The sequence below is a fragment of the Ursus americanus genome, chromosome 1 (assembly GCF_024610735.1).
Source record: "Ursus americanus isolate L20-20 chromosome 1, mUrsAme1.1.p, whole genome shotgun sequence".
In the NCBI taxonomy this organism is placed as follows: Eukaryota; Metazoa; Chordata; class Mammalia; order Carnivora; family Ursidae; genus Ursus; species Ursus americanus.
In genome coordinates, this window is record NC_142127.1 from 62363659 (window position 1) to 62380558 (window position 16900).

The window sequence follows — 16900 nt, forward strand, 5'->3', positions numbered from 1 at the left end:
GTGTTTTTTAAAGTTGCCTCCTTCTCATTGCCTTTTAGTCTTTTTCCCTGTACTATTCTCTTTTCCTTCTTTAGGCTGGCCTTATCCCAAGTCATGGTGTGGGGTTGATCTCATCAGCCTCAGATGCATTTAGTATGTGAGGCCACTGACTGCATAGACCCCGGGGGTTGGGGGCAGAGTTAAAAGCAGCCACCTCAGAAAGCCAGCGGGCTTTACCAAATAGCTTGATAGGAGAAATTATAATTACTAACAGATTACATGATAATTTCCTTGGGCTTACATTAGATTTTTACTACTGTAATAGTCTATAAAATATGTATGGCATTATTTTGCTCATCTTATGATTAGTGTTTCAGGAAGTTTACAAAGGCTAATTCTCTTATATTTAATGGAAGTTTTTCATTAAGCCAATAGTTGCTCTGATAACTGAAGATAAACATCAGGTATAGAAGTGATAATGACAATTCCTTCCCACGGACTCAAAGGCCTTCTGCTATTTCAACCTCTCTGCCCTTCAGCCTTCTTTCATTCTTGCACATACCAAGATCACTTCTGATTTGGGGGCTTTTCACTTTTTGAGGTCTTTGCATGGATGGCCCCTTATCATTTGGCCACAGCTCATACATCCCCTCCTCAGAGAGGCAGCTTTTACGACCCTGCAATTACATTGCCTTTCCAGAATTTCCTCAAAGCCCTGGTAAGGTAACTTCTACCACGCACTTACATTCGAATGGGGGGAAAAACTGACAATGGACAAAGAAATGGAAAAAAGCATTTTTGATAGAAATGAGGATTGTGAAAAAAATATTGCAAGCCAGTGTGAGAGATCATGTATCCACTGTATCTCTGGAACCGAGATGGGTATTTGGTGCCAGTAGGGGCTCTGTTATAAATATTTATTAAATGAATGAACAAAACTCTAGATTTTAAGCTGAAGAGTCAAATTTATCCATGAAGAGCAAATAAGATGTAATATACTTTAGTTAACTCTTTCTAATTATTAGTAAATTTCCTTGGGAAATCTAAAATTATCAAATTTGTAGAAAATTCATATTAAATTGTAACATCTTTAACCATATTACTTTATTCATTATAAATATTCTAGTACATTTTACGTTGGCATTGCTAATATTTAAAAACAAAACAAATGTATTTTCTACTCTTTTCGTATCAGTGATAGAGATGTAGAGGTAGCTCCTGATATTTAAGAAGGCATGTTATAAATTATATGTATAATCATACTTTAAAACCTAAGGCAAAACACTGTAACCGATTCTACTAATCTCACTTTCCCTACTTTTCAAGCTGTGAAATCTAAGGAATATTTTAATACTAATATTTAGTCTGTTTATATTCTTTCAATTATGCTATTAATGAAATGTATATCAAAGCTTATTACTTTTATCAGCTAACATTATTGCCAATTTTGTTTCATGTTTGTCAAACCTATCAAAATTTGCATTTTGAGTCAATGTTTCTTACAAAGTTAACTTTAAGGAGTATAACTGAGTCTGTTGGTCCTAGTACTTGAAACAGATGCTCTTGGGAACAGGAGAGACTGAGTTTTAGACCCATATCTGCATTGATGATGTGATATGGTAGAACCTTTATTTGGGTTGGACACTAGTGAGATTATTTTTGTTGTTTTTAGGTTTCTAAAACACTGAATTAGATCCCAGTGACCTTAAATCACATGACTCTGAAAGAATTAGATCTTTAGGCTCATACTGATTTGTCAAGTTATAGAAGTATAACCTGTATTTATATTTTAAAATTCTTTAATGAGGATCCAGTATCTATTTGATATTAAAATGGATAACGCTAGGTGAACAAAGGAATTAAATATTTTAGGCCCATACTGCTTTTATTAATATGTAACTACAACCCTGTATTTTATAATATTTTAATAAACTATCTTTTTTAGGTTTTGAAAGTCTTGAATTGACTCCTCTTGCTGCAGTATGTGTGAAAATCTATTCTGGAGGAAAAGAGTTAAAGGTGGATGGCTCTATTCAAGTTTCTCTCCCCCTTCTGCATACAAATGATGTACGTGCAGGGGATCACATACCTGCCTGGACATTTGATATGAACATAGGTATGTGAGCTACGTGAAAATACTTTTAATACTTCCCCTCTGAATGTTTGTTTTAGTGCTCTACTAAAGAGAAAACATTCAGTCAGTAACGTTACTATTTTAAGCACTTTAAAATGACTAGATTGGCCCCACTTTGATTAGTATAATACAACTGTGGGGAAAATGATGTCAATATATTACATTAAAAAATAGCATTACTTACTCACATTCCCACGCTTTTTTTTAAAGCTCTATGCCCAACATGGGGCTTAAACTCACAACCCCAAGATCAAGAGTCATGTGCTTGGGAGCCTGGGTGGCTCAGTCAGTGAAGTGTTGAGTCCCGCATGGGGCTTTCTGAAAAAAGAGTTGTGTGCTCTACTGACTGAGCCAGCTAGGCGCCCTTCCGATGCCTTTTTTATATCCCCCAAGATCTTGAATAGAAAAGTAGAAATACATTAAAAAAAAATTATTTCTATTCTTACAGGCTTTTGTTTTGATAGGCAGTATGAACTTGTATCTAAAAGGTTGGTTGAGGCAATTGAGAAATGTATGTTAATTTCATAAGAATAACATTGTGTTATTAAGGTACAGAGTGAGTATTTTCGAAAAAATCCCAAAACAAAAAAACTCAGATACCAATTTTGGTCCGTGAGGTTAGCCTCCTAAATGGATGCATGCTTGCTTCCTCTGCTTCCCTTGGTTTTGTTCTTGTGTTTCTATAAAATAAGACGGGAGTCTTTAAGTTGCCAAAAAACAAAAAAAGGGATATGATCCATAATTGTTTTGGGTGAGTCAGGATACAGAGCCTAGACAGTTTCACAGGACTCTCATCTGTTTCCTCTGTGTTAATACCTTTCTGGGATAGATTTACATGCTTCTGCCAATCTGAAGGCAAGTGCTCAAACTTCATACCTACCCAGGTTAAAGTCTAAATGGAAGGAAAGATTTTTTTCCTAGTAGCAATTGCACAAGCTCTTGGATTAACTGCAATTATAGAATGGAGTTTTTGTGCCCATCTCAGAACCAACCTTTGTGGTCTGCAAACAGAATGTACAGATTTATTTTTAAAAAATCTGTACTTTTTTTTTTTAGGCTTAAGGTTCTGTGTTGGAGTCCCAAACTAATCATGTGGATTGAAAATAGGGAGCCATCAACCTTCAAAGGAGATTTGGAATGAGATTTCACTGTAATTAGAAGGGTAGTTAGGTGGAAAAAAAAAATCCAAACAAATGTCACTATAAAAAGTAAATAGTTTCCACTCTTTCTTAAAACCATGTATATATTAAGTAAAAAAGATAGTTGTAAGGGAAAGAAGTCTCCTCTCAATGCAATTCTACACTCACTACTTCACTTCTGGTCACCAAATGTGTGTGGGGGGGGGTTGTTTTTCTCACACCAAGCAGTTCTCCACCAGCTGGGTGTCCTAAAATTCTGTTCTATTCAGACACTGTCTACCTGGAATTAGCATCAGATCCCACAGGTTAAGGATTTAGTCCCACAAGACTGCCCCCTAGCTCCCACGTCAGAGGCCAGCTGCAAGTCCAGTTTGTCATCCATGCTTCTGACCAACTAGCTATAAACTGGAGGTTCCCATGACCATCTCCTCAACTCCGATTATTTGCTAGAACAGCTCACAGGAAAACAGTCTACTTACTACGTTATCAGTTTTTATAAAAGGATATCCTCTCCTCTGGGTGCATCACCCTCCTAACACCTCCATGTGTTTACCAACTCTGCCTTCTAAACCCTGTAGTTCAGGGATTTTTATGGAGGCTTCATTATGTAGCCAAGATTTACTGTCATTGATCATTGGTGACTGAACTTATTCTTCAGCCCATCGCCCCTCTCCGGAGGTGTGTGTAGGGTGGAGCTGAAAGTTCTAATCTAATCACGTGGGTTTTCCTGGCAACCAGCCCCCCATTGGACTTTCCAAAAATCACCTCATTAACATAAAGTCAGGTGTGGTTGAAAGTGGCTTGTTATGAACAACAAGCAGCTCTCTTTACACCTTTTATCATATAGGAAACTCCAAAGATTTTAGAAGCTCTGTGCCAGGACTGGGGACTAAGACTGAGTACAACATATTGTAATCATTGGATTAAAAGCTCTAAGCCTTGGAGTCTAGTCCATTTACCAGCAGTGTGATTTTGAACAAGTCACTTATTTGGGCCTGGATTTCCTAATTTGTTGAATAAAAGAGTTGTTTTAAAACATTTCAAAGAATATCTGTGTTGAGTTCTGATTTCTGTTCATCCTGACAAAGGCCTTTGTCTCTAATGTACCTTCAGGTAACAAAATTTTTGAATGCATGTATCAGATATATAATGTTTAATTTTAATGTGACTATTTCAAAACAGTAAGTTCATCCATTTCCATCACATTTGTCTACCTTATTAAAAACAGTTTTACATGTTATAGATCTATCATTACAGTGAGTTAACAAATCAATTACAAATATACACTGAATTTTATAAAAAGCTTTGTTATGCTGAACTCTTTAAAAGATCTGGGTTTTACTGAATTCTTTGCTCTATGGATAGCATTTTATTAGATCAGATAGCATTTATTTTTTTTAAAGTAGGCTCCACGCTGGCCCAATACAGGCCTTGAACCCACGACCCTGAGATCAAGAGTAGGATGCTTGACTGACCCAGCCACCTAGGCACCAGAGGGCAGATAGCATTTTAAAAAATATTTTTAAAATTTGGTTCTTAAAAGAGCCATGCCAACAGTAATATTAAGACCAAAACATCATTTAATAAAAAAATTAATGAGGCCATAAAAGTGTTTAATCAGCATTCCAGAACAGGTGACAAATAACCACCTGATAAATTTGGATTTCACTATTCACATCCTTAAGACCTATCTCAATACGCACAACTTAAACAACATTTGGAGAGTCATGATTTTCCTAAATGTGTACTTTCTTATTTATGACTTTATTTCCTTTAGTCATAACAAGCATTCAAATCATTCTATTGTACATATTATAATATACACTATTAAATGTATTTTAAAGATTTTACTTCTTTATTTAGAGAGAGAGAACACATGTGAATGGGGGGAGAGGTAGAAGGAGAGGGAAAGAGAGAATCTCATGACCCTGAGATCATATCCTGAGCCAAAACCAAGAGTCGGACACTCAACCGACTGAGCTACCCAGGCGCCCCAATGTGCGCTGTATTGTGATATATATTATCTCATGATACTATATTGCAAGAATTTTCATAATCTTTGAAAGAGTCCTGCAAAGTATTTTATACATGACTATCAGCAAACTCCTATCCCCATTAAAGACATATAAACTAACTGGTGTTTTTTACTTGCCTTTTTAGGTGCTTGGGTAAATCATGGCCGGGGAACAGTCAAGGCATATAATAATCACTTAATCTGGACATATGATGCACCACATTTGGGCTACTGGATAGCAGCTCCACTTCCAGGAACTAGAGGTATTGTAAAAATGAAACAAAAGTAATTTGAAAAAATTCATAGTCAAACTGGAATTGATATTGCTGGGTCCTGATTTTATTCTAAACATTGCCACTTACCAACTGTATAATGCTGGAAAAAGCTTCTGGTCTCTTGATCTCAGCTTTAATATTTTCTCATGTGTATAAGAAAAGATTAAGCTCAGTGAACTCTAAGGTCCTTTATAGCTATGATGTCTGATAAATCTGTGAAGTATAAAAGTTTGTTCAAATCAAATGTTTACTTTTCAAGAATAAATTCCACCCACATCAGTCAGAGCCTTGGGTTGTGAGCAACAGGAACAGATCTTGGATAATTACACAAAATGTATTAGGATATAAGGAGTTCACAGGATCCCAGGAAAGGCTAAAGAACTAAATTCTAAAAGGCAGGAATCCTAGGGAACTCAGCGAGCAGGCCTATTTGACTGTCTTTGCAAGATTGTTGCTGCATATATGGCTGACTCCAACCCTTTGCAATCTTTTCCTCACACTATTCCTTCATTCTAGGGATGAGGAATTTGGCTGGCCCAGACTTGGGTCATGAGCACACTCCTGGGGTAAGGGCTGTTGAAAAACAGTGTCCCCATACAGTTTCCAAGATAAGATATGTGATACCCCAAATAAAGGTTGGCCTGACATAGGAACTGAAGGTGGACAAAAGCAGACTTGTCCACTAGGAACCATCTTTCATATTTGAGGACAAATGAATATTTTATTTTTCCTAGATTTAACATGCTATCAGATTATATATGATTTTTAGTAAGGAAATCACACATGCATCTTGAGTCGTGTAAATCTCTCAAAATACTCAAGATTTAATGGATAAAACATGCAATGTTTCTTAAAGTCTTCTAACCTGTGGTTGTATAGGCTGCTTGCACCATGGGCCTGCTCCCACTTTGTGGGCCTTTTGGGTGCTCACCAGTATCAACTCAGTTGCTTCTTGGCTTTCCCTGTTGCCAGCTTTGCTAAGTCAACTTTCCAGCCTTCGGCATCTTCTTGCTCTTTTATCTTTTCTCCTTTAACCTGTGGGTGGTTTATTTATAAAAACAAAACAAAGCAAAACTTTCAGTGTCACTTTAGTAACGTTTTGGGGGAGTGTGCAGGTTGAATACATATGTCATTCCTACATCTTTAATCATGTTTCAGAGAATTCTTTTGGTTTATTGAGGGTCTCGGCTCCCAGCTGAGAGGTGGTTGCAACCTGGCTATTTCGTGCTAGTTGGGAACAGTCCCAAGAACACCGTGATCCAGGATGTGGGTGACATTTTACATATATTTCTCTGCAGCATTCAATCACCTATATTGCTGTCTATTAGTAATTTGAAGGCTCTGTTCTTTCTGAAAATGTCTTTTTTAATAGTTTAATTTTTTTCATTTTATATTGCTAACCTTTGAATTTTAAACCATACAAGGTAACAAGACTTTTTTCCCAATGAAACCCAAATTTAGTATTCCAAGAGAAGAAATATGAGCCATTAACCATTATGATCAAGGGAGATGTTCTCCCTGTTTTTGTTTGAACTTTAGTGCTTACGAGATTATTTATTCAGAAACCAGAGGGTGGTTACTTTTGTTCTTCATGATGTAAAATATCCTGCAGTCTTACCAGCTGTCTGGCCTTATTTCATTCTTGATTTGCAGCTATAATGAAATATTAATGAAAAATAACAATACTGAATACTTCAACTAAATCCAAGTTATTTCATTTCTAATAAAAATAACCTAAAGAACACTTGAGTTTTATAGAGAAATGTGCTTTACACAAAAATATACTTGAAACCAATTTATACGACTATGGATTACAAAAGTCAAATAATTTTCTAGAGTAGGTGGAAGTTTTGTTTTAGCTTGTATGTCAGAAAAGATCTGGGGTGAATCAGAGCACTAAAATAGAAGTGTGGGATTCCCATTTAGTTTGAATTAGATAGCTTCTAGTGATGCTTCCAAAAATCCACCCGCAAGCATATCACAGTCAAAAGAACACTATACGAGAAATATAGCTAGCTTGATTGTAGCTCTGGTTTTGCCAGTAAATATCTGGCTGAGCCTGAAATAGGTACTTACCCACCTTAGTATTAGTTTTCTTATTTCTAAATTGTAGAAGTTGGATATGATGATCCCTAATATCCACCCCCCCCCAATTTTAGATTGTGAGTCAAATCACATTTTGTAAAATCCAAGCTGGTCCTCTGATGGACTAGTGTCTGGTGTGCTGAAGCTACTTTACTTACAATTTGGTTAATAACAAACTATATCTCTTTTTAAAATAAATCTTAAATAGAATTCTAGAATTTCTTGGAAAATAAGTGCAAGAAATTGAAGTCGTTTTTCATAGATTTCTATAGTAGAGTTTAATAAACAAGTACTTAGGACTGTTTTTAAATATGCATTTTCAAATACATTTAAGTGAGAATATAATTTTCTCCCTTTCTCTTTTTAGGCGTGCGCGCGCACACACACACACGCACACACACACACGCATACTTTTTGCTATTGTCATACATATAGAATTTTGGGGAAACCCAACAGTATCAGCCTCATATTTCCAAAAGTGTGTTCCATTGGAATCCTTTGTAATGAAAAAGTGTTAGCGTTATTTTACTGTGGAACCGTATATTCATATATCCTTAGAAGTTGAATTTCACCCAGTTAACAAACTTTCCTCCATTGCAGCTCTGGATCCTTAATAAGAATCTGTAGACTGAACTGTTACTCTTACTTCTGTTTGAAGAAAGTTCAGATTGTGCAGTGCTATACCTGGTCATCTATCAGAGATGATAAGCACTTTATTATCACTTACCACATACGTAGGGAAAGTGTGGCCAATACTGGAGTGCCCGCTCTTTTATAACCATGCAGCTTCATTTAGCAACAATGGTGACATACAGCTAACACTTTCTGACTGCTCATGTGCTAAGCACTAAGCGTTTTAATAAGTATTAACTTAATCCTTGTAACAACCCACATAGGTGAGATCCGACAGATACGAACTAAGACAAAGTAATGAAACTTGCCCAAGAAATAAATGAGAGAAGTAAACAGTGATGTTGGGGTTTGAGTACGCCTCTAGAGGAAGGGCTTGTTCTACACGCAAATGAATTCCCAGGGACTTTTTCTAAAGGAGCAAAAGGGTCAGGTGGTGATGGGGGGTGGGGGTGTCTGAAGGTTAAGGTAGCAACAGATACCTTCTTCCCTTTTGTAAACAGTGTTTTTATACTGCATCCTCACTGTATCAGGCTTTCTACATGGAATCTCCTGAATGGAGGGGGTGGGAGTTTTCTGTTCCTCCCCCAAATGGGTGAGGGTGGGAGAAAGGTATGTATTTAAAGAAAATTAAATAACAAGTTTCTCTTAAGAAAGAAATAGTGAGACTAGGATTCTAATTGAGGCACACTAGATCCGAAGTTTGTATGCATAACCAGAGTACTGATTCTCCAAAACCTTTACTACTATCATTATTATTACTTTATTTTTTTATCAAATTAGATGATGCAAAAGTTAAAGGATCTAAAGACCCTGTGATGCCCAGTCTTTTATTCTGGACATTTCTCATGGTAGAGTTTGCCAGAAAACCAGTTGTCTCATCCCTTATCATCCCGAATACATATTAGACTCTAGTTGATAATGATCAGTAGACTTGTTACAAAGTGCAGTCTTAGTGATAGTAAAACAGGTTACCTCAACATTAGTTGCATTTATTTTCATGCAGAATCTCCATAGCCTATAACCGAGCATCCCAGGGCATTAATCCACTTTTACTGCAGCTAAGCTGCTTACAACAGCAGTGTATCTATGTGTTCTCATACAGGAAGATAGTGGGTCATTTGTGCCTCTGCATGGCATCTTCTTAATCTAGAGGTCAGGCTGAAAGAGTTGCAACTTTGAATCCTTCAAGTCCCCCAATTTTTGGATTCTTTCTAGAAAACCCGTCATACCTACTTACCTTGGCAAACTCTTTTTTGAATTTATCTTTAAAAAAATTTTTTTTTAAATGGAACACAGCTAACAAGTCAACCCTCACTACCAACATTCTATCCCCAAACCTCTGGGCACAGAAATATTTTCTCCTAGTTTATTCCATCAAATATTTTGCTACCATACAACTTGGGTCAGTTTTACTGCCTCCTGAAGCAAATTTCCTCAATGTCTGGCCTGGAAGCCACTGTCATGACTGTTGGGCTTGGCTTGGTTCAGTTCAACATTTGTTCTCATTCCAGAATATAGGCTGAAGGAAGAGCAACACTTTGGTATACACTGTTCATATATTAGAGGATCTTAGCAAGAGGGCAGGGCCATATCATGCAGCCTCATTTAAGGTGTTCACATTTCATTGAGCAGAACAAGTCAACTGATAAAGCCCGAAGTGTAGGGAACATATGCTGCACCCCCTGGGAAGCCTGCCATTGAGACGGGAACGACCAAATACAACTGTGTACACATACTTAATCTGCCTTCCCCAGACTAGGACGTGGTTGAAAATTTGATCTAAAATAATGTATTTTCTCTGTTTATATTGAACCATTTAGGTTCAGGTATAAACGGAGACTCAAGGGACATAACTGCCTACCACACAGTGTTTCTCACAGCCATATTAGGAGGCACAATAGTCATTGTCATTGGATTTTTTGCCGTACTTCTTTGTTATTGCAGGTAAGACAAATATTAATATGTATAAACACAGAAAACTATCATTATAGTGTCATGTCAGTGTGTTCTAGGTGTTACAAAGTTTCTTTATAAAAATAAGTAATTTGATCTTTACAATATGTAGAGTAAAATAAAAGTGGATATACTCTAACAGTAGAATTTCATATATAATACATATATCATGGGAGAGTTCTTTTTTTATGACTCTTCTAGATCATAAGTTTTAAACACTTTTTGCCATCTCTTCTACTCTAGGGATAAGTGTGGTACTCCGCAGAAAAGAGAAAGAAATATCACTAAACTTGAAGTCCTCAAGAGAGACCAGACAACTTCAACAACACACATAAATCATATCAGTTCAGTCAAAGTTGCATTAAAAGCTGAGGACAAATCACAGTTATTTAATGCCAAAAACTCCTCATATAGCCCTCAGAAAAAGGAGCCATCAAAGGCAGAAGCAGAAGAAAGAGTTTCCATGGTAAAAACTCGGGACAATTTTAAAATCTACAATGAAGATGTTCCATTTCTATCAGCCAATCAGAGCAATTACTCAAGAAACCCAACACAGTCTTTGGAGACCAATGTAGGGTCCAAACAACCTAAACATATTAACAACAATCTATCTTCATCTCTAGCTGATGCACAAGAGGAAAAGAGATACCTCACAGGTAATGAAGAGGTGTATGGACATTCCCACATTCCTGAACAGCTTATGCATATCTACAGCCAACCCATTGCCATCCTTCAAACATCTGACCTTTTCTCCACTCCAGAGCAGTTACATACTGCTAAGTCAGCTACTTTGCCAAGAAAGGGACAGTTAGTCTATGGCCAATTGATGGAACCAGTAAGTAGAGAGAACTTTACACAGACACTGCCCAAAATGCCAGTGCATTCTCATGCACAGCCCCCAGATGCCAGAGAAGAGAATATCCCACTTGAAGGTCAACAGAGCTTGCCATCCCAAACTTCAGATTGGAGCCGGTATTCAAACAGCTTACTAGAATCTGTTTCTGTTCCTGGAACGCTAAATGAAGCTGTTGTAATGACTCCCTTTTCATCAGAGCTTCAAGGAATTTCAGAGCAGACACTCCTGGAGCTGTCCAAAGGAAAGCCTTCCCCCCATCCCAGAGCATGGTTTGTGTCTCTTGATGGAAAACCAGTCGCACAAGTGAGACATTCCTTTATAGACCTGAAAAAGGGCAAGAGAGCCCAGAGCAATGACACGAGTTTGGACTCTGGGGTAGACATGAATGAGCACCACTCAAGCAGAAAACTCGAGAGGGAGAAAACTTTCATCAAAAGCATGCATCAACCTAAGATCCTCTACTTAGAAGATTTAGACCTGAGCAGTAGTGAGAGTGGAACCACTGTCTGCTCCCCTGAGGACCCAGCTTTAAGGCACATCCTAGATGGAGGGAGTGGAGCTATCATGGAACACCCTGGGGAAGAGTCTCCAGGAAGAAAAAGCACTGCTGAAGATTTTGAAGCCAATATATCCCCCACTAAAAAAAGGGGCAGACCACCACTAGCCAAAAAAGATAGCAAGACTAATATCTGGAAGAAGCGAGAGGAACGCCCCCTGATTCCCATAAATTAACATTGAGGGTGGTTGTGTCTCTGCTGTCTCGTGCTGTTTATTCTTGCTTCTTGTAAATTGCTTAAGAACTTTTTAAGAAGTGGAGACTGAGCAATCTCATGGTCCCTGGACATGTCTCAAGCAGAGTAAATAGTAAAATGGCAATTCACTAACGAAAGAGAAAGATACCAAGAAATGCTTTTTCTGGCCTATTCTTTTCATTTATTTTCAGGTGATGTATCCAAGAGCTCAAAATGTAAAATAGCTTCCAGATGTTAGTTATCTGAAAATGTTGCTCAATCAGCCAATTTAGCCCTCTCTTAAGAATAACAGTGAAATGTGTACTCCTAAAGTTGCTTTCAAAAATCTTGCCTCTGATTTGATGCCTGCCCTTGTCAAACATTTAGAAATGAAACTGTATTCTTTGGGCATCATAGTCTTGTGAAATAGTAATATTATGTTCTCTGCCTATAGGTGAAAATAACGATAAATGTTTTCAATTGATGTTGCTCTAGAATTTTAAAGGCCAAACAATATTTCTTTTTTTGCAATAAACGATATGTGTACTGTATCAACCCCAAAAGAAATCTTACTCATTTAAGATGGGCAAAAAGCTACTTGGTTGTTAGAGAGGGAAACAGCAGCTCTTTGGCTGCTTTTGGATATAACTTCACAGAATAAATGGTAAGGTGTTAACCTGTTATTTAGCAATCTGAAAAATGAATGCTCTGATACTTTCATTTTTATTTTAAATTTTCTCTTTTCCCTGCTTCTATAGTGAAATGAGCTTAGCTGTCAAGGAAAACTTTTATCAATTTGAAAATAAAACCCATATCTTTAGTTTAAGACTCACTGATACATGTAGGCTAAAATCAGCTTTAAGATATTTTTTCTATCCCCCCCCAATTAATTCACTTTAAATTTGATTTAAAAATTAATATTTAGGTGTTCATAAGAAACTTTCAGTTTATTAAAAAATATGTGAAGCTAAAGGAAATAAACATTTCATTTTTTTTTGAAATGTTGATAAGCAGGAAGATAAATTCTATTTCCCCAAGACTCAAAAATACCTTCAGAATATTAGGGTATATATCCAGATGTTTTTCTCTTGACATTCATAAAAGATGTTGTAGAAAACGTTTCAATTTAATGGAGAAATAAAAGTTTTTTTAAATCACTCATAGCATTTGCAACATTTTTTTCTAGTTTTGGAAGTAATATATCCATGCGCTTTTCCATCATCGCAAAGAATTCAGTATGAATGCATTCAACAGCTGTTTTTAATTATAATTGTCTTCAACTCTGAATTATCATTCATATGTCCTAAAAATAAAGCTCTTAGTTAATTAAAATCAACTCATCCCATTTTTCTTAAAATTTCCATGAAGGCAAATGTCTGAAGCAGCTTCCCCTTTCCCTTGGGGGCAAAGTAAAACTAAATTATTTCTCATCCTCTTCTATTCAACATGGGAGCAACATAGAGACCCAAGGCACATAAACGATTTGAAAGAAGCAAAATTAGCCATATTAGCTTTAGTCAAATTATAGATGGATAGTCAGTGAAAGACAACCATTTTATCCCCCCCAAGATCGTAGACTTCAGCCAATTTTTTCCTATAATTACTTCAGTTTTTCCTATAACACTTAACCTGTCCGATAACACGCCTTTCTGTATTAACCCAAAGAACTTAAAAAGCTAGGCAAAAGTTTGCCATATTTTACCCAATCCATAGGAGAGAGAAATATTTGGGGTAATACCTAGGTCTAGTTTTTTGAGTAGGAGGTTTCTTCTTGGTCTGCAGAAAGATGCATTACAAGTGGCATAAGTGAAAATGACTTGGAAAAGGTTACAGAGTTAGTGCTCTGCTGAAGTGCCTTTGATAGAGACTTGCTTTATTGGAAGGATACGCTAACATCTTTCTTTAATGTGATTTTCTTTCCGTTAGCCAAATTAAACAGATGTGCAGTTTTTGTTAATTAAAAAATATAGACCTAGTGTTTCACGTTGGAACAATGAATTTTGCATGCAAGTAGTATTTCTCTTGTGTTTTTTTGAATCCAGTTTATATTGATAAATTACGTTGGAATGAAGTTAGAGACTATATAGTAAAATGTTGCACTTCGATATTTAAGTTTATATTTTCCCCACCTTTAAATAAAAATGTTTCATCTTTTAGCTTGGTAATGGAATACACATGTTGATGTAAGGGTATATCATTCAAATATGCCCCTTATTCATTCTTATGTAAAGGAAATGAGATGTATCCCCAGGGGCTTTTCTAGAAATACTTTTTTTTGGTTTCAGAATAAAATATTTTTTTTATACACTGCACATTCTGTTCTCAATGGGGTAAGTATAGGCAATTTACCTTTTCTAATGATCAAAAATGTGTAACTTCTCGTTTGTGAGTAGTTCACAAATTTCCTGTTAAAAAGATGAAGCCATCTACTTTTTCTTAACCCAAGTAATAATTACCCTACAATATTCACAACTTTCTTAAATTTTTAAATTGAAAACCAACAGTTTTTTGCAAACGAAACTCTTGAGAATTTTGATCACAAATTGTTAACATTTGTGGATCCTTTGTATATACTTTGGATATATCTTAAAAGCAAAATTATCCCTCAATTAACTGATGGATTCGTTTACTAAGCACAGCTGTATGTATTTTTGAATACATATTATGATCTTGAGACTTTATAAAGTCAATTTTTATGACATTTATGCAGTTGTACAGGGTTTATGCCCTTTTATAATATGCAGTATACCACGAAGGTCACAAATGTTGAGGAATAAAAGCACTTCTTTGCTTTGGCAATCATTTTCAGATCACTTTCTGTGTTTGAATCCTCTGATATCAATACATATAGAGTATTAGGAATCTGTAGGTCAAATAATGTCCCTCAAAACTTCCCAGAAAGGTGAAGCTCAAAGTCTGTATTCATTTATAGTGAAAGAGCTTCTCATTTACCCATGTATTTGGCACTGTAAAGAATTTGACCATGTTAATTTCCATCTCAGACCTTAAGTTGACATATTGCCCTCTTGTTTCTAAGTATTTCTATCTTTTGTATTTCAACAGAGGAATCTCACATTTCACTGTATTTATTGCCATTATTAGTATATTTACTGCTGAAAACTGTAACAATCTGAAGATTTGTAAAATGTTAAACATAGTTCATTAAAGATAATAAATCTAAAAATGTACTTGATGCATTTTTTTAAAAAATTTACTTAATTTAGAGAGGGGGGAGGGGCACAGGGAGAAGGAGAGAAAAATCCCAGGCAGATTCCATGCTGAGCATGGAGCCTGACCCAGGTCTCAATGCCACAACCCTGAGATGACAACCTGAGCGGAAACCAAGAGCTGGATGCTCAACCAATTCCACCACCCAGGCATCCCCTTTATGTATTCTTTAATTTTGGGTAAGCTACAAAACATTCCTCCCTAAACTGTCATGTAATCTAGTAAATATTCAATTATTACTTTTTCCATTATTATACTCCCTGTGGCAAAATAAATATATTTGAATACCCTTTGTTTATATAATGAACTTGAATTCTTTGTATTTCATGTTCTCCAAAGTTCATGTTTTTACTATTAAAGGTGAGTACAAATTATTTTTCCATTCAATGAGAAGACTTGTTAAGATAATGTGATAGAATGTAAAATAAAATTGCAGTACCCAAAATACCTAAGTGAGAAAATGATACAACATCCCCTCCCTCTCCACTTAAAAAAATTATTTGGACTTTAAACGTAAGACAATATAATGACACAAAGGCTATTCACACTTAGGGTGTTAGATCTCCCTCAAGAGCCCTTCTGCTCATCTAACTGAACCATACTCAAGTTCAGGCAGTTTGTATTTTGGGGTTTTAGAATATCTTTTATTTATTTATTTAAATTTTATTTTATTTATTTATTATTCTTTAAGTAGACTCCATGCCCAGTGTGGAGCCCAACACGGGGCTTGAACTCACAACCCTGAGATCAAGACCTGAGCTGAGATCAAGAGTCAGATGCTTAACCGACTGAGCCATCCAGGTGTCCCTGTTTTTTTTTTAAGTAATCTCCACACCCAACATGAGGCTTTAACTTAAAACCCTGAGATCAAGAGTTGCATGCTGTAATGACTGAGCCAGCCAGGTACCCCTAGAATATCTTTTAGAATCATTACCTTGGCTGCCATGTTTTCGGACATTTTGTGTAACATATAAATTAATACAGTAGTAGAAATACATTTGGTTAGTTTTAATGGGAATTGGGCTCTGAATCCACTTACAAACACAGTGCAGATTATGACCTCAGCACTGCTGTTTGACATAGACACTCCCATTTGGATCCCTGTAGAGTGTAACCCAGGCTGTGGCTATCTTTGTTCCAGGGCCTGGTCTCCCACTGGGATAGTCTAGAGTCTTGACAAATATTCTGGAGTTGTTATGCAGGACCCAAGCTAAGCTCACACGGAACTGACTGTAATAGAAAATAGATTTCATAAATCACAATCAGAAGCATAGCTGCCAAACAGATGATGTTCATGAACTAGTCATCACATTCTCATCTCAGAAGGGAAATTAATATGGGATGCCTAATATATAAGAACTATAGAAAAGGTAGTTGGATGGAGTTAGATTTTTTAATGAATTTATCATAAGTGATTCACCTATCAGTACTTGATACTTGTGACAGTTAATTAAGGATCTTTCCCTAAACTACATGCGTTGATATGGTACCAGTTAAAACTATACCACAGTGTCACTTTGACTAGACTTCTTAAAATCACTTTGTGGCCTTTTTATAGGTAGATTTTCTATTATGGTTTATAGGGAGATAGATTAATTCTATCAGTAAGCTCTCTCTGAAGCAATTGTGGGATTAATTTCTTTTGAGAACTCTGTTCTATTGTCTTAGATTTGGATTTGTTTGCTCTATCAAAATAAATTCTTTCCTGGGGCGCCTGGGTGGCGCAGTAGTTAAGCGGCTGCCTTCAGCTCAGGGCGTGATCCCGGCGTTCTGGGATCGAGCCCCACATCAGGCTCCTCCGCTGGGAGCCTGCTTCTTCCTCTCCCACTCCCCCTGCTTGTGTTCCCTCTCTCACTGGCTGTCTCTGTCACAT

At 36.5% G+C, this 16900-nt stretch overlaps 1 protein-coding gene across 1 annotated transcript in view; it reads left to right on the top strand.

The window, feature by feature from the left end:
- FAM171B (family with sequence similarity 171 member B) overlaps positions 1–14975 on the top strand; it is a 61743-nt gene extending 46768 nt beyond the window's left edge. The window contains exons 5-8 of the mRNA XM_045806277.2: positions 1925–2095; positions 5413–5529; positions 10080–10203; positions 10456–14975. Coding sequence (XP_045662233.1) covers positions 1925–2095; positions 5413–5529; positions 10080–10203; positions 10456–11800 — 1757 coding nt within the window. The 3' untranslated portion in view covers positions 11801–14975. The remainder of the gene's footprint in view (positions 1–1924; positions 2096–5412; positions 5530–10079; positions 10204–10455) is intronic.
- Positions 14976–16900: the final 1925 nt, after the last annotated feature.